Source organism: Dipodomys spectabilis, unplaced genomic scaffold (assembly GCF_019054845.1).
Source record: "Dipodomys spectabilis isolate Male_0828 unplaced genomic scaffold, ASM1905484v1 ptg000019l, whole genome shotgun sequence".
NCBI lineage: Eukaryota > Metazoa > Chordata > Mammalia > Rodentia > Heteromyidae > Dipodomys > Dipodomys spectabilis.
Window position 1 is genome coordinate 25,901,737 of NW_024870696.1, and position 27,008 is coordinate 25,928,744.

The 27,008-nt window shown below is 38.4% G+C and overlaps 2 protein-coding genes across 4 annotated transcripts in view; both read right to left on the reverse strand.

Annotated features, from left to right (window-relative positions):
• Window positions 1-3,642: 3,642 nt before the first annotated feature.
• On the reverse strand, window positions 3,643-26,997 carry Ccdc181 (coiled-coil domain containing 181). Of its 3 annotated transcripts, none has more exons than XM_042674412.1 (6): window positions 26,834-26,997; window positions 21,095-21,234; window positions 18,036-18,983; window positions 10,018-10,164; window positions 5,160-5,314; window positions 3,643-3,999 (listed from the first exon to the last, which is right to left on the reverse strand). In XM_042674412.1, exons 2-6 carry the CDS (start codon window positions 21,209-21,211, stop codon window positions 3,840-3,842), a joined length of 1,527 nt encoding a protein of 508 aa, XP_042530346.1. In that variant the 5' UTR covers window positions 21,212-21,234; window positions 26,834-26,997; the 3' UTR covers window positions 3,643-3,839. The 3 variants fall into 3 exon arrangements, with proteins under 3 accessions (XP_042530346.1, XP_042530347.1, XP_042530345.1); XM_042674413.1 differs by lacking the exon at window positions 26,834-26,997 and adding an exon at window positions 26,647-26,733 and having other exon boundaries at window positions 5,160-5,311; XM_042674411.1 differs by lacking the exon at window positions 26,834-26,997 and adding an exon at window positions 26,647-26,733.
• The window catches only part of Slc19a2 (solute carrier family 19 member 2), a 35,949-nt gene continuing 30,385 nt past the window's right edge, over window positions 21,445-27,008 (reverse strand). Inside the window, exon 7 of the transcript XR_006146832.1 lies at window positions 21,445-21,455. The gene's annotated coding sequence lies outside the window, so the exon portion shown is untranslated. The remainder of the gene's footprint in view (window positions 21,456-27,008) is intronic.

Below are 27,008 nucleotides of genomic sequence, written 5' to 3' on the forward strand. Positions count from 1 at the left end.
TCTGTTCCATTGATCCTTGAGTCTATTTTTTGTGCCAGTTCCAAGCTGTTTTTGTTGTTAAAGCTCTGTAGTGAAGCTGGAGGTCTGGGATTGTGATACCACCAGCTTTTCTGTTGGTTTTTTGTTTTTTTACCTAGACTTGTTTTGGCTATTCCAAGTCTTGTTCCATATGAATTTTTGGATTGTTTTCTCTATCTCAGTAAAGAACTTCACTGGGATTCTGATGGGGATTTCATTAAATTGGTAGATCATTTTTGGCAGTATGGCCATTTTTACAATATTAATTCTACCTGTCCATGAACATGGAAGATCTTTCCATTTCCTGATTTCAGTTTCTTCAAAGTTTTACAGTTTTTGCTATAGAGGTCTTTTGTTTCTTTGGTTAGGTTTATTCCTAGATATTTTGAGAATATTGCAAATGGTATTATTTTCCTGATTTCTCTCTTTTTGTATGTTGTTGGCATACAAGAAGGCTGATTTATTTTAAGGGTTAATTTTGTACCCAGCTACTTTGACAAACTTACTGATAGGCTCTAGTGGCTTGGGGGTGGGGCCTTTTGGTGGACCTAGAACAAATCATGTTAAATGAAGTGTAAACCAAGCTCAGAGATACAAATGGTTCATGTTTTATCTCTTTTGTGGAGACTGGATCTAAAATAAACTGGGACATAAAAAATAATACAGGTATCCAGGCATTCACAAACAGTGAGACCAAAGGACGACACTCTTAGGAAAGGAAAAAAAAGCACAATACCTATGTGCGTCTGATCATTTATTGAAATGAACTCCAGGAAATGGAAATGAGGTTTGTTTTTTGCTGTTTTTGTTGTCTTTTTGGTTTTTTATCTGTCCTTGGGAAATGAAGGAGCAAAGGGTAAACAAATGCAGCAGTGGTACTAACTGGACACTACACCAAAAATGAACTTGTGGGTGGAATGGGAGGGAAACTGGGAGAGAGGGAAGGGTGATGTCCAAAGGGAAATGTACTTTCTGCCCGACTTAAATAAATGTATAAATAATGTATAAATAAATAAAAGTTATTTCTTGGAAAAGATCCACAAATCTGTTGCCAGATTGACTTCAGAATACAAAGTGGAGATATTACCCACACGTTACAAAGGAAGAATACCACCAATATATTTGGTAACCTGGATGAAATGGGGAAAAAGCCTAAAAGACACAAATTACCAAAACTGACTCAACAAGAAATAGACAATCTGAATAGATACATAATAAAGAGATTGTCAGTAACTAAAAACTTACCAGCACTGAATAAACCTAATGTGAAGTGTGGAGTATGTTCATCAATGTAACAAATTTACCATTTGGGAACAGGATGTTGGTATGGAGAGGGATAATGTGAAGTATATGAGAACTCCATACTTTTATCTAATTTTTTTGTACGCCAAAAATTGGCTATAAAAAAACTGTCTATTTTTCAAAAAAGAGTAGAACGAAAGATTTCCACTGGTGATTCTATTCAACATTTAATGAACAGTTCCAGCCTTTTACTTCTTCACAAAACATTGATGAGGAAGGAACAGGCAATAACACTAACCCGTGCTATGAGGGTAGTATAGCCTAATACCAAAAATAAAGACCACAGAAAATATTATTTCAAGCCAGGTATGGTGGCAAATGCCTTTAATCCCAACTATCCAGAGGAGACAGGAGGATTGTAAATTGGGAGCCAGCCCAAAGTTAAGGAGACACTGTCTCAAAAACAAAATACAAACAAAAAAGCTGGAGGAATAATAAGTGGTAGAGCACCTGCCTAGTTTGCATGATACCCTAGGCTCAACCCAGTAATTCTCCCCCACCAATATTACAGACTAATACCATTTACAGATGAAAAAGTACTCCCACAAATTACAAGTAAACAAAATGTAACAGCATGCTAAAGAGATTATACACCATGATCAGGTAGAATTTATCAGGAATTCAAGAGTGATGAACATAAAATTAACATAGGATAACAGGGAAAAAAAGCCATGACCATCTCAATTATCTCAGCTGTCATAGAAAGTACATATGGTAAAACTTTAAATATTGAGAAAGATGGGCATAATCCAGGTGTGGTAATGCCAGGGACCAGGCATTCCCACCACTCCTGGTGGGATGGCTACTTTCACAATTACTATTAGATATTACAGGACCTTGGGCCGTAAAAGAAAGCATGTCCTATAATCTGGAAAGCAAGTAGTAGTATTACCTATACTATCTTCATTATCCTCTACATGAAAGGTTCCAAATCATACACTAAAGAAAATCTGCTAGCATTAATAAATTCAGAAAAATCCTTAAGTTGAGTGCACAGAACCATTTGTATTTCTATATAACTCAAAATAACCAACTCCATTTACAGTAGTTCAAACAAGGCAATGACTTCTACATTGAAAACTACAAAGCCATTGCTACACTAAAAATACATCCTACGTTCATAGACTGGAAGACAATTCTAAGAATTGCCTTCTACCCAGAACAATTACAGATTAACCACCTTTTTTTTCTTTTACAAAAATGGAAAAGCTGATCATAAACCTTATGTGAATTGTAACACCTCTGAGTATAACTGAAACAAAGGTGAAAAAAAAAAGTTGGATTTATAACTTAAATTTCAAACTAGAAAGCTATCATTAAAATATGCTAATGGAATAAGATTGGGCATGTCAATTGTGGTATAGAATTGAAGGTTAAAAAATAAACACATCTGGGCTGGGAAGGTGGCTCAGTGGTAGAGCACTTGCCTTGCATGCCTGAGGCCCTGGGTTCGATTCCTCAGCACCACATAAGCAAAAAGAAAAAAAAAAGCCGGAAGTGGTGCTGTGGCTCAAGTGGTAGAGTGCTAGCCTTGAGGTGAAGAGCTGAGGGACAGCGCCCAGGCCCAGAGTTCAGGCCCCTCGACCGGACCCAAAAAATAAATAAAATAAACACATCTGTGATCAGCTGGTTTTCAACAAGAGTGGAACTTATTCAATGAGAAAAGAATCTCTTCAAAAAGTGGTGCTGGAACAATTGGATATGCATATGTGCAAAAGAGTTAAGTTGAATCTGTGTGTCACTGTGACACAGTAAGAAAGCTGTTTTCACCATGTCCCAGTTTCTGGCTGGCATGCTTCTAAGTGGTAGGTACTGTCTCTGTACTAATAAGGTCACTACTGGGGATTCAGGATGAGATAGTTGCCAAAGTGTGAATTAACTACTCATGTCTAGGTATTTTAGCTTTAACCCAGAGAAATGCAACAAATAGGACTGTCACGGGATTGTATTATTTATGTAAAACATTTGCAACAATACCAAGCACATTTTTAAGTGCAAAAAAGTATGGCTTATTGTGTAGCATACCTAAAATACTATTATGCATAATTATATCTTTTTAAGTATTAAGAGTTGACATTAGTCCTACACTATTTAAATTCAAAGTTAATAATAGGACTTTGTATATAAGGCCTTAGAAAAGGCTTATTCAAGAAGTCATTTCTCTTACTTTATGAAATATTCTGCTACAATTTTTTAATAGGAATGATGAAAAACAATTTGTCTCTTTTTTGTATCTTTTCTAGATTGAAATATTAATAATTTAGAAGCAGAACAGAGTTCATTTACTGATCCATTTGTTGCATGAAGTAAAAGATGGCACAATACATTCCAACACTGAGAGAAGTTTATTTTCTTTTAGTGTCAAAAAACAAATTTAAATTCACCACCAATATCACCAAAAGACAAATACCATTTCCACAATTTAGAGTATTACCAAAACACAAGACCCATAAGAAATGATATCCAAATTCTGATAACAGCAGGTGCCAAATGAAGTATTTAATAGACTCTTCTACTGATCAGTACTGATCAGTAAAACGAAAAGCTTTGGCTTCTGCCATATTATACAGGTGGTTCTGTATATGTTTAGTACGTCTGGCTTCTAGTCGGAGCTGTCTAGCTCTCTCTTTGACAGCTTGTTGCTCTGCTATTTTTTCTATCCGTTTCCTTCTGAGCCATCTGTAGGAAAAGGCACTTGGTGAGTATAACGATACATTTTTCATGCTATAAAGTTAGGAAACTATTTTTTACATTAAAATACCATAACAAATTATTAAAGTAGCAACTGAAAATTTTAAAGCATATGCCCAAGGCTTACTCAAGAAAACATAATTATATTTGGGAACAAATAATGACATTTTCAATGATTAAACTGCCAACTGCCAACTTTTTACTACCAAGCACTAAGCTTCTTACTACTAAGCACAATATTTTTAATGTCTTATAAGTCTATCTTTCTTTTTAAAAGATGGGTTTGTAAGTAATTATTTGATAAGATTCAAAATAACTTTTTGCAAATAGCTGTATTCTAAATGATTAAATATTCATGTTAAAACACTAATGATGCAAAAATGCTGCCTTAATCTTCCTAGGAAGAAAACTATAGTGCTCTTGTGCTTTTTAGTGCATGAAATAGTTCTTCCTTAAAATGGAAAAAAAAAAAAAAAGCACCTCAGTTTGAAAGCATAAAATGTGGTAAAGAAGGAATCCACACTCCAAATACCCAAGTCTATAAATCTTGCTTAGTTATAATACCATAAAAACTATGTACCCATAAATCTGGTAATATATCTTATCTGGTATATATAATTGTATAGGTATAGAGAGAGAGACTTTATTTCAGAAATAAGTCTAAGCAATCAAGTAACAGAAGAAAATCTCATAATTTCATATGTTCCTGCATTGGCTACAACTCTAACCAACTACCTTTTAGTCAATTATTGATCAGTTGAGGAAAATGTATATGGAATGGATTACTACAGTAGGTACAGTATGGTTTCATTTTATATTTTTAAATTATAAATACACATACAGAGGAATATATCAATGACATGAGCTCCAGAGCTAACAGTCATGGTTATGATTTATGAGTGATAAAAATGTAACAATTTCCCTTTTCTCCATTGGGCAATTACTGTTTATGTTATAATAAATGGTGGAGGAGGGTAAAGGAGTCCAAATAAGTAGACTCAACATTCTCCCCAAGTGGACTCAACATTCTCCCCAAGGCTTACTAAGTCCCAAGTCTCTCTTCTCAAGAGTTAGTGAGATAAAGCAGTTTTGCCAAATAAGGATAAGAGGACAGGTGTTCTTTTGTAAATGTTCTGCTTTTAGCTTACTGTTTAAAAGCCCTTTCTCGGCCTTCTGTTCCTTGAAGGAAGAATAAGCATTCCTCTTGCTTTCTTAGTTCTTCTGATTTTCTTTCTTTCATCTGCTCATCATGCTTTTTCTTAAGCCACAATCGAAAAGCTAGCTGTGGATCTCTGTTTGCCTGCTGAGGAGAGAAACAAGCTTTGCTTAATTCAGATAAACTAAAAGTATCACTATCTCACAGAACTGACAAATTTGTGAAATTTTATAAACACTCAATCTCAAAAAAATACCATTTGAGGCCCTACCTATGAAACCTTACAAGAATGCCTTGCTTGTGAATTTTTCAAAACCCTAAATACATAGCCTAACTGCAGGCTATGTATCCAAATCAATGTATCACCCTAGAGTGGACAGTACTGGTCACACTGCTGTCAGAAAATTCAACCTGGAACCTTCTGATGTCTGGCTCTTGTCAAATGTCTTCTTGAAAAGACAGGATCTATATAGTACAGTGCTTCACTAGCATGTTCCAATATCCTGATTTCAACTTCTAGCATTAAATGTCTTGAGATAATCAGTAAATAAAGAAAAGTAGAAAAATGTTGATTTTCCAAGTTGAACTCTCTATTAAGTAAAATAATGTTACACAAAGCTACAAACATGTAAAACCAAGAATTGAAGAGAAGTTGGGGATAGGCAATAAGAATAGAGTTAAGGTCTTTGGAACAGTTCCTAAAGGAGCTCTGGGAAATACAATTAGTAAAGAAACCATTCAACACCTGTGTTCCTCATCTTTTCTCTTATAACTTTTTTCCATTTTAAGAGTTATCAGTCAGAACCTACTTAATTGCTAAGCCCATCTTCATACTGTGGTTACTTCTCAGTAGTGGCTGAATTTTACCTGTAATCCTAGCATGCCAGGAGGCTGTGTCAGGAGGATCATAAATTTGAAGCCAGCCTGGGCTACAAAACAAGATCTTGTCTCAAAAAAAAACAAAAGAGCAAATAACACTAATTATTGCTGTGAACGGTAGGCATAAAGGTTAGTGTTCTGATAAAGTTGAACAGCCCAGAGCATTTCACCTAAGAACAGCCTGCAGGAGTAGCTCACTTCTTAGTCCCTCAGAGTTCTTGATGGATACATCTGTAAAGAACTTCCTAACACTAAAAAATGTCCGAAAGGATCTGGTTTGGAGAAATAACGGAGAAGAGACAAGCTAGGGCTCTTTTATCTTAGAAAACCATGACATGACATTGTGTGGCTACAAGAAAAGGATACACTTGCCCCACACACAAGCTCTACCACACCAAAGAACTTCTCCAGCTTGCACTCTCTCATCTGTAACTTAGATTGCCAAGCATGCTCTACCACACCAAAGAACTTCTCCAGCTTGCACTCTCTCATCTGTAACTTAGATTGCCAAGCATGCTCCATTCTAATTTATATGCTGCCTCTGTTCAGTATCTTGGCTACACAAGTGACCTGTAGGGAGAGAATCCCTGGTTCTGAAGGATCAGTGCTGAACATCTGAATGTCTAGAGATAAGTGAAGATGGCCGAGAAGTGTGCAGTCTGAGATTCAGAGAGGAGCCAAGGAACAGGAGTGTCCATTCATTCACTCCATAGATTTACAGTATTTTCTACATAGGAGGCACGTAAGCACTGTATTGTGTCAATGATAAAAATAAGGGTCCTTCTTTTTCTCTGCCTGCAGTGTACACCACAGGATATCACCTCATATGAGGTCATTTAAGTTACATTTAAATTTTAAACTTTACTATCAATTAAGTAAGTTGCTGCATTCCTGGCTAGACTGGGAGATATTGTAAGAACTAGTGGCAAATCTCACCCATGGGTAAGATTGATGGGAATACATTGAAAACATCCCTCCCTCTTTATAAAAAAGCTCACAACAATAATTACAAACATAAAATGTGAATTTAAAAGTAATTACTAGCCGGGCACAGGTGGCTCACGCCTGTCATCCTAGCTACTCAGGCTGAGACCTGAGGATTGCGGTTCAAAGCCAGCCCGGGCAGGAAAGTCCTGAGACTCTTATCTCCAATAAAACCACTAGAAAACCGGAAGTGGCGCTGTGGCTCAAGCGGTAGAGTGTTCTCCTTAAGCTGAAGAGCTGAGGGACAGCGCCCAGGTGCAGAGTTCAAGCCCCACGGCCAAAAAAAAAAGGAATTACTAACAGATTAAACTTTTTGATTACAAAATAAAAAATGTCTTTGAATTGTGATATTCTACCATCCATCCATCCAGTCACACATACACACACACACACACACACACACACACACACACACACACACATACACTCACAAACACCTCATTTAGCTCTATTAAAGCTGGTAATCTAACAACTTCTGGATCAGTGTTCCTCTCCAGCCTATTCCTAAGTAGTATTTATGATTAACAAGGACCCATTCGAAGCCAGCCTCCCGGATCTCTGACTGAGCAATAACTCTCCCCAGGCCATGTGCTGCCCTGGTCTATAGCCACATAGGCGACTCCACAAGCCACTCTATCTCTGCAGTCACTCATCTACCTCCTATCTCCAGCCCCAAACTCTCTGATTACAAGACAGATTCTCCAGTTAATCTTCAACATCCTCACCTGAATCTTTCATAGGTACAGGAAAACTCAACAGCTTACTAAGTGCCCTGATAATGTCCCCAAACTAGTGTCTTATATACTACGCCAGGGGACAGCACCGCCACCCCCAAAACTGATCAGAAGGAAACCCAACATACTCTTCTTTATCTCACACACTTTACATAACCAATTACTAAAGCGCATCTCAAATCCCTTTATCCACTGCCATAACCCTAACCAAAGTGGCCATAACCTCTCACTGGAACTAGTACATCCGATTCCTATTATCAGCTCTGGATCTTTCTAATTCGTAGCAGACATAAAGGCAACACTGTGGAAATACATCCTGGAAGTGCTGTACCTGTGCTTTACGGAGGTCCTGGCTTCTGGCAGCTCCATCAAATAAAAATGCACAATACAGCATGTGCACCACATGATTCCTGCTCATGTTCTAAATCCTCGCACACTCATCAAGCAATAACTGCTCTCAAGACGTTTCCACGTGTTTTCTTGACCTGAAGAAACTGCTCCAATTCTTGGCCTGATTTCTGCTGCTCCTACTTTCACTGACTTATAAAAACTTTTCCTGAACTATTAAAATACATGTTTCCCTTGTTTATGATTTCTCATAGCTTATTTTGCATGGAATTCAACAATATTTCTAATTTTTAAAATTAAATCTTTACTATATGAGCTCTGATGACAGAGGCCTTCATACCGTCTGCGAATCAGCACTCATCACATGCCAAATGCAAAGTTTAATAAATTGTTTTGAAGTACAACCTTCCTGTCCCGACATTCCAAGCAGTTGGGATTACAAATATGTACCACCATGTTTTGTTTTGTTTTGTTTTGTGGCTGTGTAGCTAACAAAAGTATAGCTACCTCATTCCAAGATTTTAAAAGCTAAAAGCTTCTACAAACTATGTATAAAAATTACCAATAATTTGTCTATTACTTTAAATTATTTTAAAAACCTGAATACACAATAAAAAATTCATAGAAGATTTTTCACATTTCATAAGGAGAAAAACTAACTTTCCTGGTTCATTCACCCTCCATAAAAAAGAATGTGTGGAGTGTTTTTCTGCCGTGCTATCTTGTTACCCTACAGTGTGACTCAACTCTGACTTCGCCTGGAGTGAACATGAGTCTCAGTCTCTTATAGTTTCCACTATAAGAGCCCCGTCTCCCAAGGCTGCCCTCACCTCAGATGCCAACTGAAAGTCTGATTGTGACCGGTGCTTCTGATTAACCAACTATAAATCTGGGAGCTAACGCAACTCGTAGACTAAAGGAAACACAGGTATCTATTCACTACGTTAATAAAGAATGTAGTTGGGTTTTGTGTGCGCAACTATATGGTCAATACGAGTAAGCCAGAGGAGGAGAATCATGGAAGGAGGATCAGGGGTCAGAGGCCAGCTTGGGCTACATATCAAGTTCAAGGCCAGCTTGGGCTATATAGCAACAGTCTACTAAACAATAAATAAAAATTAAACTTAAAAAATTAAAAACCCACCAAACAAAAGCATACAATAATCCAAGTGTCAGTAAGTTTATGCCTGTAAACCTAGCTACTCAGGAGGCTAGGATCTGTGGGTTGAAGTTAAAGTCAGTCCAAGGGAAAATCTGTGAGAGACTGATCTCCAAGTAACCACCCAAAAGCCAGAAGTGGAGCTGTGTGCTCAAGTGGTCCAGTGCAAGCCTTCAACACAAACGCTCAAGGACAGCACCTAGGCCCTGATTTCAAGCCCCAAGACTGGCAAGAAAAGGTTGAAAAGGTTGTCATTGGAATATGAGTCTAGAAGAGCTAAGGAAAGAATATAAATTTCTCTTCTTTGTGTGTCTGTCTCTGTCTCTATCTCTGTCTCTGTCTCTGTTATATATATATGCATAAAAGTGTTATATATGCATATAAGTGATATATATGCATATATATGTGATTTCTGTATGTATCTAAAGTAAGATTAATCTGTAAGTGTGTGGAATGAAGGGATATGTATCTATGTCTTATTTGAATATCAAAATTATACCACCTTAAAAATGAATTAGCCACTTTCCATTTTTTGTGCTAAGGACTTCTGAATAATATGAGGATCATTTGGTTTTTACAGGGCTCCTTAGAAATTAAAAATTCACCTGCATTTTACATCTTTTGCAGGGAGCTCTTATACATTCTATATTCAAAGATTCTTAGTCTGATATTAAGACTCTCTTCTGTAAAGAAGATCCACTTTAATATATATATGAACTTGCTTATCATCTGGACATTCTACTTACTCTGTTGTTCATGTATTCAATTTGCTTTGCTCGCTGAATTCTTCGCATTTCTAGAACCTGCTCTCTCTTCTTTTGCAACCACGCTTTAAACACCATGTCATTCTCTTTTTTCTTTTCTTTCTCTTCTTCTATTTTCCGTTGTTCTTCCTGGAAGAAAGAATATGAAAATACATTCATAAAAATTAATGAAATTGGTTCTCAAGATGGCGACGGGGCAGTAGGGAAACGCCACAGCTCTCTCCAACCAAAAAGAGAGTTCGAGTTCCAACCTTTAATCTCCCCAAGAGACCGACAACAACAAAAAGACGAACACTCAGAGAAAAACCAGAGGTGGAAAATAACAAAAAAAGAAAGAGAGGAAAAGAAGAATTTCAGAACAGAGAAGAGCGAAGACCCCTCCCCCAACCTTTACTGGCCGCGCGGCAGTGCGCCAAGCCGCCGGCCAGCCGGCCCGGCAGGGGCTGCCGGAGCCACAGAGACACAGGGGGCTGCTTGCAGATCACCAGGTACCGGATTGCAGAACAGCGGATCGCCAGGAACAGAGAAACCTACCAGCCGGGAGTCTCCAGGAGGATCCCACCCCACCCATCACTCTCCACCGGAGCGGAGAGGCTCCATCCCGCCAAAGCCGCCCGGCACCAGCAGCGCCACAAAGGGACCTGTCGGCACCAGCAGCGCCACAAAGGGACCTGTCGAGATCGCAACGACCCGGCGGGGGGCCGCCCAACCCAGCCCGCAACCACCCCAACTGAACTCGGACTGCAACAACAACTGACGGACTGCAACAACAACTGACGACCTACAGGGTGAGTACCCATCAGGGGACAGGGAATCCATCAAGGGAGACCAGAGCTGGAGGGAATCCCCAGACCCTGACCTAGACTCCCTACCCCAACACCCGGACCACAGGACCCACTAAAACTGGGAACTGTTCGAGAGCCCCACCAGCCGGTGGAGCACACTCTGCTGGCCAGGCCAGAGCAAGAGCGCCCCGGGAAGGGAGCTTAAATGCTCAAGCCAGGAACAGTGCCCCTGGGTCAAGACTACCAACAGTAGAAGAAATTTGAACTGTGTCCTCCAGGCTGCATAACCAAGGTGGTATACACATTAGCACAGGCCTAACGAGCGCGCTCCAGGCTGGGGCCGGAACCAGGCCAGGGGACCGGCGCCTGAACAAAGCAAAAAGGGTCAGAAGTGGGGCTGTGGCTCAAATGGTAGGGTGCCAGCCCTGAGCTGAAGAGCTGAGGGACAGCACCCAAACCTAGAGTTCAAGCCCACAACCAGCCCAAAACAAACAAAAACACATCAGGAGCCCATAGCAGACTCCAGTATTTGGGAGAGTGCATCCAGAGCATCTGATCTTCCCAAGAGCACCCGCAGGAGCAAACACAAGCAGTCTAGGCTGCTCAACCCTTCCAAAGGCGGGAATTGCTACAGCAGAGAGCTGAGAATCCTAAGTGAATAGCAGCTGGAAATAGGCTCCCAACAGAATCCAGATCAGACACAGACTCTCTCTACCAATAGAGAATCAGCAACCAAGCAAAGACAGACACACCAAAACAAGATTGAAGAGCAGTCTCCTGAACCCCCATGCGAAAATCACAGAGAAAAATCACAAGGTTTACCACTACCCAGGACAGCAAGCTCACCTCAAAAGCCAGCAGCCACGCAGGGGAGAGCCCCAGTGGGAGCAAAGCAGGAATGGAAGACAAAAACTACATCCAAGGGTTGCTGGAGGCAATGACTCAAGAAATAAAGCGAGAAATGGATCAGAAATTGAAAGAGCACAAGGATGAACTATCAAAAGATATACAGGACATCAAACAAAAGTTGGATGCAAAAATAGAAGCTGCACAAACCTCAGTAAGAAGTGAGATAAACGCCAAATTAGAGGTAATGCATACTGATATCACCTCATTGAGAGGTGAGATCAGTACTCTGAGAACCAACATTGAATCCATAAAGGGATCCATTTCCATCATGCAAACCACAATAGAAGCCACGGTCAACAGAGTGAATGAAATGGAAGGTAGAGTGTCAGATACAGAAGACAGAATACACCAACTGGACCAAAAAGTGACAGATATGGAAAAATCACTCAAATTAAACCAAAGGGAAATTCAAGAGCAAGCAGATAATGCTAAAAAATTTAACCTTCGCATAATCGGAGTGGACGAAGGTGAGGAATTCCAGAGCAAGGGAATGCAACACCTATTTAACAAGATAGTCAATGAAAATTTTCCCCACCTCAAAAACGACCATCTTAACTACATCACAAAAGCTTATCGAACACCCAACAAGCAAGATCCCAGGAGAAACACTTCTAGGCACATAATAGTAACAATGATGGATCTGAATAATAAGGAAACAATCCTGCATGCAGCAAAAATGAAGAAGGAGCTATACTACAACGGGAAAAAAATTAGAATCACTGCAGATCTCTCCACACAAACAATGAATGCAAGAAAAGCCTGGGAAAGCACCATACGAGCCCTGAGAGCCAATAACTGCCAACCCAGACTGATATACCCGGCAAAGCTAGCATTCACATTCGATGGAGAACTGAAAACTTTTAATAGCAAAGAAAAACTAAATGAATACATAAACATTAAGCCAGCATTACAAAGAATTCTAAGAGGGGGGACACAACCTGAAGAAAGCAACCAGGAACTGGGACCTGCCCCAAACAGGCATTACTCAAAGTCTAACTGAGCAAGCACAGGAGGAAAGGAAAGAAGAAAAACTTAGGAAAACGGAATGGCAGGGACAACAATGCATCTCTCTATACTTTCTCTTAATATAAATGGGCTGAATTCGCCAATTAAAAGAAAACGAACTGAGGACTGGATCAGAAAACAAGACCCATCCATCTGTTGCCTTCAGGAGACCCACCTCTCAGCCAAACATACAAACAAACTCAGAGTGAAGGGGTGGAAAAGGATCTACCAATCAAATTCCCCCAATAAGAAAGCAGGTGTAGCTATCCTGATATCTGACAAAATAAACTTTTCATTAAAATCAGTACAGAAAGACAAGGACGGACATTACATATTAATAAAGGGAACAATCCAAGAGGAGGATATAACCATCATCAACTTATATGCCCCAAATATCGGTGCACCCAGATATGTTAAACAAATGCTCTCAAACTTACAGAATAAAATAGATCCCAATACGATAATACTAGGAGACTTTAACACGCCACTCTCACCAAAGGACAGGTCTACCAACCAGAGGATTGGCAAAGAAGCTACCGAATTAAGTGAGGCCATACTTCAAGCGGAATTAACTGACATCTACCGAGTATTTCACCCTAAAACAACACAGTACACATTCTTCTCAGCAGCTCATGGAACTTTCTCCAAAATAGACCATATCATAGTTCATTCAAGGAACTTAAGCAAATACAAAGGGATCGACATAATCCCCTGTATCCTATCTGACCACAGTGGAATCAAGCTAGCTCTCAATAACAAAGCATACCGCAGAAATTTCTCTAATACATGGAAATTGAACAGCACACTCCTTAACAAGGCCTGGGTAACAGAAGAGATCAGAGAAGAAATAAAGCATTTCCTAGAACTCAATGAAAATGAAAACACCTCACAAAGAAACTTGTGGGACACAGCAAAAGCAGTCCTGAGGGGCAAATTTATTGCCCTCAGTGCCCACATCAAGAGAATGGAGACAGACCAAGTAAATAATCTCATGTTGCAACTAAAACAGCTAGAAAAACAAGAAAAAATGGGACCTAAAGCTACTAGACGAAGCCAGATAACCAAATTGAGAGCAGAGATTAACCAATTAGAAAATCAGAAAACCATAACCAAAATAAACCAAACAAAAAGCTGGTTCTTTGAAAAAATAAACAAAATTGATGGCCCGTTGGCAAGATTAATTAAAAAAAGAAGAGAGGAAACCCATATTAATAGGATTAGGGATGCCACGGGAAACATCACAACACGTACCCAAGATATCCAAACAATTCTAACAGACTACTTTCAAAAGCTATACTCTCTAAAGGAAGAAAATCTGGCGGAAATGGATGCATTTTTAGAGAAATACAAGTTACCCAAACTGAGCAAAGAAGAAGTTAACCAATTAAATAAGCCAATATCCTATAATGAGATACAGGAAGCTATCAAAAGTCTTCCAACAAAAAAAAGCCCAGGACCAGATGGATTCACAGCAGAATTCTATAAGACCTTTAAAGAAGAACTAATACCCATACTCCTCAAGCTCTTCAGAGAAACAGAGAAGGAGGGAGCTATCCCAAACTCATTCTACGAAGCCAATATCACACTCATCCCCAAACCAGGCAAAGACCCAACCAAAAAGGAGAATTACAGGCCAATCTCCTTGATGAACACAGATGCAAAGATCCTTAACAAGATTCTAGCTAACAGAATCCAGAAACACATAAAAAAAATAATACACTATGATCAGGTAGGCTTCATCCCAGAGACACAGGGATGGTTTAACATACGTAAGTCAATAAATGTAATCCAGCATATCAACAGAGCCAAGGTCAAGAATCACATGATTATCGCCACAGATGCAGAAAAGGCCTTTGATAAAATTCAACATTCATTCATGCTAAAAGCTCTGGAGAAAATAGGAATAGAAGGAACATTTCTAAAAACAATAAAAGCCATTTATGACAGACCAATAGCCAATATTATACTTAATGGGGAAAAGCTACAACCAATCCTCCTAAAAACAGGAACAAGGCAAGGATGTCCACTGTCTCCACTCCTCTTCAACATAGTCCTAGAACCCTTAGCCAGGGCAATAAGGCAAGAAAAAGACATTAAAGGGATCCGCATAGGGAAAGAAGAAGTGAAACTATCCCTTTTTGCAGACGACATGATACTATACCTCCACGATCCCAAAAACTCCATCCCCAAACTTTTAGAAATCATAAGTCACTTCGGCAAAATAGCAGGATACAAAATAAACCCACAAAAATCAGTTGCCTTCCTATACACTGATAACGCACAGGAAGAGAGGGAAATAAAGGGAGCAACCCCATTCACAATAACCTCCCAAAAAATAAAATATTTAGGAATTAACCTAACCAAAGATGTAAAAGAACTATTTAATGAGAACTATAAAAAGTTAAAGAAAGAAATTGCAGAAGACACTAGGAAATGGAAAGACCTCCCATGCTCCTGGATAGGCCGACTTAATATAGTAAAGATGGTGATACTTCCAAAATTAATATACAAATTCAATGCAATTCCTATTAAAATCCCAATGACATACATCACTGAAATACAGAAAACAGTCCAAAAATTTATATGGAACAACAAAAGACCTAGAATAGCCAAAACAATTCTAGGGGATAAAGACAATATGGGAGGGCTATCCATGCCGAACTTCAAACTCTACTACAGAGCTATAATCACAAAGACAGCATGGTACTGGCACAAAAACAGACCCGAAGACCAATGGAACAGAATAGAAGATCCAGATATAAATCCACAGGCCTACAGCCAGCTGATATTCGACAAAGGAGCCAAAGACATACAATGGAAGAAACACAGCCTCTTCAACCGCTGGTGCTGGGAAAACTGGGCAGCCACATGCAGAAAACTAAAAGTGGACCCCAGCCTATCACCATGCACCAACATCAACTCAAAATGGATTAAAGACCTTAACATTAAACCTGAATCTCTGAAACTACTGCAGGACAGAGTAGGAGAGACACTTGAACTAATAGGCACAGGAAGGAACTTCCTGAACAGAGTCCCAGGGTCACAACAAGTTGGAGAGAGACTCGACAAATGGGACTACCTTAAAATAAAAAGCTTCTGCACAGCTAAATCTATCGCAACTAAGCTAGAAAGACAACCAACGAATTGGGAAAAAATATTTACCAGCAATATATCAGACAAGGGGTTAACATCCTGTATATACAGGGAACTCAAGAAACTAATCCCTCCCAAACCTAACAAACCAATTACTAAATGGGCAAGGGAACTAAAGAGGGACTTCTCAAATGAAGAAATAAAAATGGCAAAGAAACACATGAGGAAATGTTCATCATCCCTGGTGGTGAAGGAAATGCAAATAAAGACAACCCTGAGATACCACCTTACCCCAGTCAGAATGTCCCACATCCACAAATCAGCCAACGACAAATGCTGGAGGGGATGTGGAGAAAGAGGAACCCTATTACACTGCTGGTGGGAATGTACACTTATACAACCACTTTGGAAAGCAGTCTGGAGGGTCCTTAGAAAGCTAAAGATTGACCTCCCTTACGACCCAGTCATACCACTTCTAGGCATCTACCCTGAACAACAGGAACCAATATACAAGGACACGTGCACCTCCATGTTTATTGCAGCACTGTTCGCAATAGCTAGGATATGGAAACAACCTAGGTGCCCCACCACAGATGAATGGATCCAAAAATTGTGGTATCTATACACAATGGAATATTATGCAGCCATTAGAAATGACAAAATAATGGCATTTGCAGGGAAATGGATGGAGCTAGAAGGAATCATGTTGAGCGAGGTAAGCCAAGAACGAAGAGACAAACGGTACATGGTCTCCCTCATAAGTGGATGCTAAATCCAAAAGGTTAGTGATACGACAAAACTAACAGGACTTAAGAAACAAAGAACTCCCGCTCATCTGGTTGAACCACTACTAAATATCCTCATGCTGCTGATCACAAATATGGTATATAACATGTGAACACTGTTATATATTACAGACTGTGGTAGACAATTTGCTCCAGGGAAGTTAGAATGAACTTGTGACTTTGAAATTATGTAATCATTTAATCACAATCAAAAAAAAAAAAAAAAAAAAAAAGAACCTCGGGGAAGGGAGGGAGGGAGGGGATGGTAGGGGGAAAACAATGGAGGGGGTAACAATGTTCAAGAGGAAGTGTACTCATAACCTCACTCATGTAACTGTGACCCTCTGTATAGTAGCTTTACAATAAAAAAAAAAAAAAAAAAAAAAAAAAAAAATAAAGAGCAAAGTTTCCAAGATTAAAAAAAAAAAAAAAAAAAAAAAAAAATTAATGAAATTATGTATCTGTTCAACATATTTTGAGGCATAAAATCAGAATCTCTGCCCCTGGAACTTTGCATGCATTTTAAACTTCCATCTTGGGAATAACAGGGCCTCAGGGAAGAGGAAGATGGAAGCTGACACACCACGTTGTACAGCTGTTCTCATACCAAACTACCAGAAGAGCAAACACACTCAGGACTTGTGGCACCGCAGATTTGCCTAGCCCCACATTGTGACAAATATGCCATAGGTACTGCTGGGCACAAAACACAGGCAGGAGTCAGAGGCCAGCTGCAGTTGGTGAGCACAGCGCGGTGGCTGAGATCTCACAACCAGACTGGCAGCTCCACTGGGGATTTCCCAACCAATGGCACCCTGGAAACCCTGCCTACTGGCACAGCTCGGCCCCTTACCCCAGATGCATCTTGGAAATCTGGTTCAGAAGCTACTTATTCTCAGCAAAGCCAAAGCTCAGCACGGTGCTGCTGGTCCCTGTGAAGTGGCAGAGCTGGAGATGTGGAGAACGCCAGGCCTCAGGTGAGGAGTGAAACCCATTGAAACCCATGGAGTCCACTGACCTACACATACCCCGAATCAAACCCCTGAAATCAGGACTTGTAACTACACTTGGTGCCTACTACATCCAACAACTATGTGTCTTTTTTCCACATGACGTGTAATTTTCACCTATCTCCTATCAAAATTACTTTCAATGACCACTTAATTCTGAGTCTTCACCCTTAAAATGAGAGGACCAAGTGATGTTCTCGCTGAGATCCCTCTTACTCTACAACAGATCATTCCACTATGCTTTGTGATGGTTACAAGAAAGGCGTATGTAATAAGTCATATAGTTAATCATTTATACGTTAGTAACACTTAACCATTCGATTTCACAATAGAAAAACAAAGCAAGCAACCTCAAACACTTTTGAAGAAGCATTTCTGTTACATTCCCAAAATACCTCTACTTTCATTCCTACCTCTCTCTTGAGCTTCTCTCTCCTTTGTTCTAGTTGTTTTTGGAGTTCTTTCTGTCGAGGGGAAAGGCAGTAGGTCGAGGTCACTGGAGATATATTGGCGGACTGTGTCCGGTGGGATTTCCTGCTTCCTTTATTTCGATCTAAGTTGGCAGCAGAGCTGGGACGAGCTTTGGGGTTGGGTGGTGGCTGAGGAACGTAAGCCAACGGCTCTCCCGGTGATGAGTGAGTGATGGCATGACTCTTTCCTGACGTTTCATCTTTCTTCACACCACTGGCAGATGAGTTAGGAGATCTGAGTAGCAACTGCGGAGGCTCATTTTCTATACTACTGGCATTATTAATGGGAGGCAAAAACCCTTGGCTCTCAATGTCTTGCAAATTCAGAAGTTCAAACTTCCCGTCTCTCTCTATCAGTATCTTCCCATCCCTGTTTTCTTCACAGCTTCTGTCAGGAAGTGACAAGATCACGTTTTCTTGTTCTAATTCATTGGAAATATATAACTGTGACAGTTTTCCAGACATATTATTCTCATTTTCAAAAGAATTTTTACAAGTATCATTGTTATCAAGGGGAGGAACTTCCAGATCAACTAATTTGTCTTTGAATTTAAGTTTTCGCTCCCTTTTACTACTTATGGGTTCTTGATTCTGTAGAATATTGTTAGCTTGTATAATTTTCTCCATAATATATCTCTTTACTTCCTCATCTTCATCTTCTTCATGGTCTTTTTGGTTTTCTGGCTTGGAATCCTGAGAAGAGTTTTCACTATCTGAATCTGATAGGGGATCTAAAGGCTGGATACTTGGTACAGAAATGAAGTCATTTCTTCTTGCAGAAGCCTCATCCTTAACAGATGTGTCAGAATCTGAAAGCTGCTGGGTATGTTCTTTTTCAGTGTCACTCTCCTTCAATTCCTGGTTAATATCCTCTTCCTGCTTACAACTCACCTTAAATAAAAGATAATGAGGTTGTATTTTTTTCAGTAAAATCAAGGTTCTGTTCATTTTTATCTGAACAATACAAAATGGATGATCTTTCCTATTCGTGTGATTTGTTTTGAACAGGAAATTCGAAGTGACTCTTGCTCATACTTCAATCCTAATATTCAAATATATATTTATGAACAGCCTAAGAGAAAAATATACAGCGGCTAGAGCCATACTTCGAGGCCAACACAACATTATTTTAATATTATGCCCGCTGTAATAATTTTAATTTTTTTACATTTTTGGAAAAAATTTTGAAACATTACCTGCTTGCAAGATTTACATGCTTAAAAACCCCTATGTACAACATAATAATAACAATAGTTATCTTTTTAAAGAAAATAAAAATCTGGAAGCAAAACAACAACAACAAAATCTTTCTCCCCAGGCTATTATTAGATAAAGTCCTTTAGTTGTGTCCTAATCATGGCTGCTAGTATCTACAGAACACATATTCAAATTCCAAAGCTATGTTTACCTCTATATCAAATTTTCCTTTCTCACCTCCACCGGACATATAAATAATCCATACTAACTACTTTAGTTGGCCCTACATGTCTGCAATTTCATGTAAAGGCTTCTGTCATCTCTCCCCTTGATTATACATACCTCTTCCCTTACCAAAAATTTAACCATCAGAGCATGTGTTTTTTCCTCTTTCTCAGACAATTCTTTCCCTCTTACTGCAGTTCTATGGGAACTACAACATGCTGATTTCTGCTCCTTAAAATTATGTTCCTCTTTTATTTGCTCAACAATCATCTCTTTTGACAACCTGTACTTCCTAACCTGCAAATTATTGTGTGATATCTGATAAGGAAATAAATCTAGTACATTACAATGACTGCCAAATAACTAGAGTTAATATCTTTGCCTTGCAATTCTTTCTTTTCCTTTGATTCTCTGCTTTATTTCTTCAGTGTCCATAAGATGTCCTTTGGCTTTCATTTCTTTTCCTTCAGCACTTTTTCTTTTAGAAAGAAATCTTCACCTCAACCATTCACTGTTCCCAGCTTGCTAATCTCTTTTTCCCACCAGTAGCAAAAAGAAGTTGCTAGAATCATGCATGGAAATGTGTAGGATTCAAGAAAGCATTTTGTTTTGATTCCTGTGGTATCCCTAGAATAGCCCCTGACCTAGTAGGTAGTCATTATCTTTGCTGAGTGAGTAAAAAAGTAAAACTATGAACCGTCACTATTATTACTTCTCTCATTTTATCAGCCAGTACTTTGAATCTCTCACACCATTCCACTCTGGAGAACTTTGGTTCAATCATACCACTCTGGGTACCTCTGCTGCTATTCATTTTTATTATTTTTCTGTTAAGATGCATAAAACTCCCTTTTAAAAGCTGTTTTAGAAGAAAACTGCATTTTTTATTCTGTTGCCATCTTCAAATCTTATCTACCCCATTTTTCTTTTCCATCATATAAAAAAAGCAAGATGGAGGTAAGAGAAGGTTTTAAAAGCTAACGCCTTTATTTCCCCATATATTTTCCTTAACTCCATTATATCTGGCCTCTTCTGTAATAATAATGATGATGACTCTTATCACTCTAAAATTACTTATTCAATATCCCAGTCTAACTCCATGTCCTCATTACTTCTCCATTTATTGACACGAACGCGCATGCATATCGTGTAAGCACACACATACACACTATATGCGTAAAGAGAGGAAGGGCCTACCATGAGCCAGGAACTGGTTAAGTTCCTGCATCTTCCTTCTGTATCACTTATTAAAGCATATTATCCTGAGAGCTTTTCCCCTAGAAGTATCTTATAAACTCACAATGACACTTTAATTCTTTCTCTGTATCCATTCCTCTGGAGGGCTTATTCCGTCTTAAATTTTCAACTCCCAGATGAAAGGTTAAGATTTTTTAAAGAATTTGCTTCATTTTGCATTTATATCAAAATACTCCCATGATTGTCCTCAAGTTCACAGAAAACAGGAATCAACTATTTGTTTTTATTTTGATGCAACACGTCATGATCTTATTAGATTGCAATTTTGTAATCACTCTAAATGCCATTTGTAATCTATATATACCTCTATAATCTATATATACCTCTGTTAGGCTGCCATCATTTTGTTCTTTTTCATTAATTAGCCACTCCAGGTCCTTTTCAAAATCATCTTCATATTCTCCACTTTCTTTTGAGTCACTGTCTTTATTGTCATTCATTTTCCGCTTGCTAGAGAATAATGCTGTAAGATTTTAAAAGATAAAGTATATGTTAAGTTGACTTTAAAGGTGGAATGGAATGTGGAGGTTAATGTTGCAGAAATATATAGTATGTAATACTCAGAATAAACATGCATTTTTACATAGCCTAAAAGAAAGACTTGCAATGGCAATGTGTTTCTATAAATGAACATTCCTAACACACACCTACACACATACAAACACACACACACACATACACACACTCGCTCTCTCTCTCTCTCTCTCTCTCTCTTCCTGAAACCCTGATCTGTAAGAAGATTTTTTTAAGCAGATTAGAAGACTGAGACTACGAAAAAGATTTTCCCTCTTTCCCTGCCAATTTGTAACACTCTACTCAAGCTAGTTTTGTTTTATTTTAGTTTTACTTGCATTTTCCCATGTTCAAATAAAAAACAATTATGGAAATTCTCATTGTTTCTCAATCCTTCTAATAACTTACATGACATAATTTGAATTTGTTTTAATAAGTAATAACTGATTCTTAATTATAGTGAATGTTGATTTCTACAGAAGTCAAACTTGTTAATCCTAACTATATTTTTATTAAAAATTTTTTGATAATACTATCACAGAATGTTGTAACAGTAAATAGGACTGTCATATGAAGGATAACAAATGTTTGTTAAAGTGGTATATAAAAAGAATCAATCTAAAGTTATCGTTAAGTATAGGGAAACCAGAATTAACCTTGCTGATTTGTGTAAAATTTTTCAAACCACTCTTTACCTATAAAGTGTCTGTATGTGTGTGTAAAACTGTATATGTATTTGTAAAACTTTGACAATCAGTTGTTTAATTCTTACTATATATATACATGTATTTCTTAGTATACACACATATATGTATTTCCATCATAATTTATAGAGAAGGCCTAGGATTATTGCAGTGGGCTTCCAGTTTTTGAGAGAAGGCAAAGTTAAATAGAAGCCATAGATAAAAACATTTACAATTGAAACAACAGCATATGCAAAGGACTAATAAAGGCAGAAAAACAACTCAGTCTAAAATTAATTATTCAGCTTAATTATTTTTCAATTGAGTAGCTATCATTTTTAATGTATTAGTTAGACTCCAAGTCCTTCCAGATATATATTTTAAGCTAGATATAAAATGACCTTTCCTTAAAATGTCAAAAACAATGCTTCAAGACTAAGTAAGGGGTTAAGGACACTAAGATGTTGATGTGGAGCCAGGTGTGTTGGTGCCTGTTTGTAATCTCAGCACTTGGTCTGGGACTAGCCTGAGTTACATAGAGAGACTCTGTCTCAGCATCCTATCCAAAAAAAATTGTGTGTGTCTATGATGGAGGAACCTAAAAAATACTTCAGAATGAGTTTATTTACCAGTAACCTGCTCCAAGACAGGCTAAATCGCTTAAGCTGTATGTCTACCTGCCTACAAATACAAAGTAAAGGCATTATAAAGATTACAGAATAGGTGGGCACCAGTGGCTCACACCTGTAAATCATAGCTACTCAGGAGGCTGAAATCTGAGGATCGCAGTTCAAATCCAACCTGGGCAGGAATGGCCGTGAAATTCTTATCTCCAATAAACCATTAGAAAACTGGAAGTGGCACTGTGACTCAAGTGGTAGAGCGCTAACCTTGAGCTGAAGAGCTGAGGGACAGCGCCCAGGCCCAGAGTTCAAGACAAATGACTGACAAAAAAAAAAAAATACAGAATACACTAAAATATATTAGAAAGTCATGATGCTAAGATAACTTCTTGAAATTTTTACTTTAAGATGTTTTAGTTATAGTGCTCTTAAATACTGAGCTCCTCAATATTTCCTTTAATTTTATAATATAATTCTGAACTCATAAATAGCTTGCTTAAGACTTGATAGGTATGCTCTATTTACTTCACCCAAGTGAAGACTTAAGTTTAAAACTTAAACACAGAATCAATATAATAAAAATACAATGATTACTCATTAAACATTAGTTAATGGAAAAAACTACTTAAAGTAAACTGAGAAGTACATGAATGTACTTCTAAATGAGTGTAATTGGATTCCTGTAACGTAAGAAAAGTCTCAAGACTGCTTTTCAAGTAAACAAAGAATGTAAATCATAACTTCTTGTTACCAGGTCCTTTAAGCCTTTTTTCAAATGTGCCACAAGATATTCAACCTCTTCGTCCCCAGAATACTATCCATACCCTACATAGCAAGCTACAACAAAGTTACATCTCACACGAGCCAAATTATCTACATTTATTTCCTATTTTATTAGTGAGTACCAAATATTTAGATATCAACATTTATCACTTGTGAAAATCCATGTAAATGACTTTCTTAACGGAGAATTGCAATAACAAACTATAATTCCTTCTTCTTAGACCAGATCCACTTTCTTAATGGGGAATTGCAATAACAAACTATAATTAATTCCTTCTTCTTAAGTGTCTAAAAACTCCAGTGTGGCCAGCAGACTTTCAGGTCTTCTGCCACAGTGGAGGTCCTGTGTACACCTGATTTTCATAGCTGTCTTCGTAAGACAGCCTTTTTGTACATGTTGCTTTCTAATACAAGGCACTGAAAGAACTCTTTTTTAATATAAAATAGGCACTTAAGCAAAAATATATAAAGTGCCTAAAAGTCCATAACATTAAGAAACATCCTTCCTGCTGCTTCCTGCTAACACTATGATTTCATCAATGACATATATACATATCGTCTATAGATGTATAATACATATACTCACCTGTATATGTATTATATATACATATAATCATCTATATGTGTATAATACATATATGCATACATATCATCTATCTATAATACATATATATATCATCGCTTTATATAATCCATATACACATATATATCATCTCTACATATAATACATCTATAGCATCTATATATCACACACATATATATACATCTATCTAACACACACATACATAGATATCTATAATACACACATAGATACATCATCTATCTGTAACACATATACAGATATCTATAACATACATAGATACATCATCTATCTATCACACATAGATATCATCTATAACACACACAGATACGTCATCTATCTATAACATACACACAGATAGCATCTATAATACACATGGATATGTCATCTATCTACAACACATATACACAGATATCATGTATAACATACCCAGATACGTCATCTATCTATAACACACATAGATATCTTCTATAACACATATGGATATGTCATCTATAACACACACAGATATCATCTATAACACACAGATACATCATCTATCACACACAGATATCATCTATCACACACACACGGATATGTCATCTATCTATAACACACACAGATATCATCTATAACACACATGGATATGTCATCTAGCACACACAGATATCTATCACACACACAGATATGTCATCTGTCTATCACACACACAGATATCATCTATCACACACACACGGATACGTCATCTATCTATAACACACACAGATATCTATCACACACGGTTACATCATCTATCACACACACAGATATCTATCACACACACAGATACCTCATCTATCTATCACACACACATAGATATCATCTATCACACACACATAGATATCTATCACACACAGATATCTATCACACACACACACAGATATCATCCATCTATCACACACAGATATCATCTATCACACACACAGATCTCATCTATCAAACACACAGATATCATCTATCACACACGGATACATCACCTATCACAGATATCTATCACACACACAGATATCATCTATCTACCACACACACATATCTATCACACACACAGATATCATCTATCACACACACATATAGATATCATCTATCACACACACGGATATCATCTATCACACACACAGATATCATCTATCTACCACACACACATAGATATCACACACACACATAGATATCATCTATCACACACACATAGATATCATCTATCACACACATAGATATCTATCAAACACACGGATATCATCTATCTATCACACACACAGATATCATCCATCTATCACACACAGATATCATCTACCACACACACATATCTATCACACACACATATGTATCACACACAGATATCTATCACACACACACAGATATCATCTATCACACACACACACATATCTATCACACAGATATCTATCACACACACACACAGATATCTATCACACACAGATATCATCTATCACACACATAGATATCACACACAGATATCATCTATCACACACAGATATCATCTATCACTCAGATATCATCTATCACACACAGATATCATCTATCACTCAGATATCATCTATCACACACAGATATCATCTACCACACACACATATCTATCACACACACATATGTATCACACACAGATATCTATCACACACACAGATATCATCTATCACACACACACATATCTATCACACAGATATCTATCACACACACACATATCTATCACACAGATATCTATCACACACACACAGATATCTATCACACACATAGATATCACACACAGATATCATCTATCACACACAGATATCATCTATCACTCAGATATCATCTATCACACACATAGATATCACACACAGATATCATCTATCACACACAGATATCATCTATCACTCAGATATCATCTATCACACACAGATATCATCTATCACTCAGATATCATCTATCACACACAGATATCATCTACCACACACACATATCTATCACACACACATATGTATCACACACAGATATCTATCACACACACAGATATCATCTATCACACACACACATATCTATCACACAGATATCTATCACACACACACAGATATCTATCACACACATAGATATCACACACAGATATCATCTATCACACACAGATATCATCTATCACTCAGATATCATCTATCACACACATAGATATCACACACAGATATCATCTATCACTCAGATATCATCTATCACACACAGATATCATCTATCACACGCATAGATATCTATCACACACAGATATCTATCACACTCACACACACACAGATATCTATCACACACAGATATCATCTATCACACAGATATCATCTATCACACAGATATCATCTATCACACGCATAGATATCTATCACACACAGATATCATCTATCACACACATAGATATCACACACAGATATCATCTATCACACACAGATATCATCTATCACTCAGATATCATCTATCACACACATAGATATCACACACAGATATCATCTATCACACACAGACATCATCTATCACTCAGATATCATCTATCACACACACAGATATCATCTATCACTCAGATATCATCTATCACACACAGATATCATCTATCACACGCATAGATATCTATCACACTCACACACACACACACACACACACGTCCATGTGTGGACACACACGTCATCTGTCACAAAGCAGGGGTTTACCAGACGCCTCGGGCGATGGATCCTCGGGTCTCCACTCGGCATCCCGAGGTCGGTCACACCCCTACCCTGGGGCCGCCGCCTAATCCACGAGTGGCGGCCGGTGACGGCTGGAAGTCTCTAGAACTTTCAGGCGCCCAGCCCGGGAGGAGGTCGGCGCTGCCCGCCCCGCTCGCCGCGGCCCACCCACCTGGCCTCCCAGCGGCGCCGGGCGTCCGGGCTCCGGGCTCCGGGCGTGCGGGCGTCCGGGCTCACGGGAGGGCCCGGGAGCGCTCCTCCGTCCGAGGTCTGACAGCGCCTTCGAGGAGGCCCCGCGACCGGGCTGCCATGGCAACGCCGGAGCGGCGTCCTCCATCCGGGCCTCT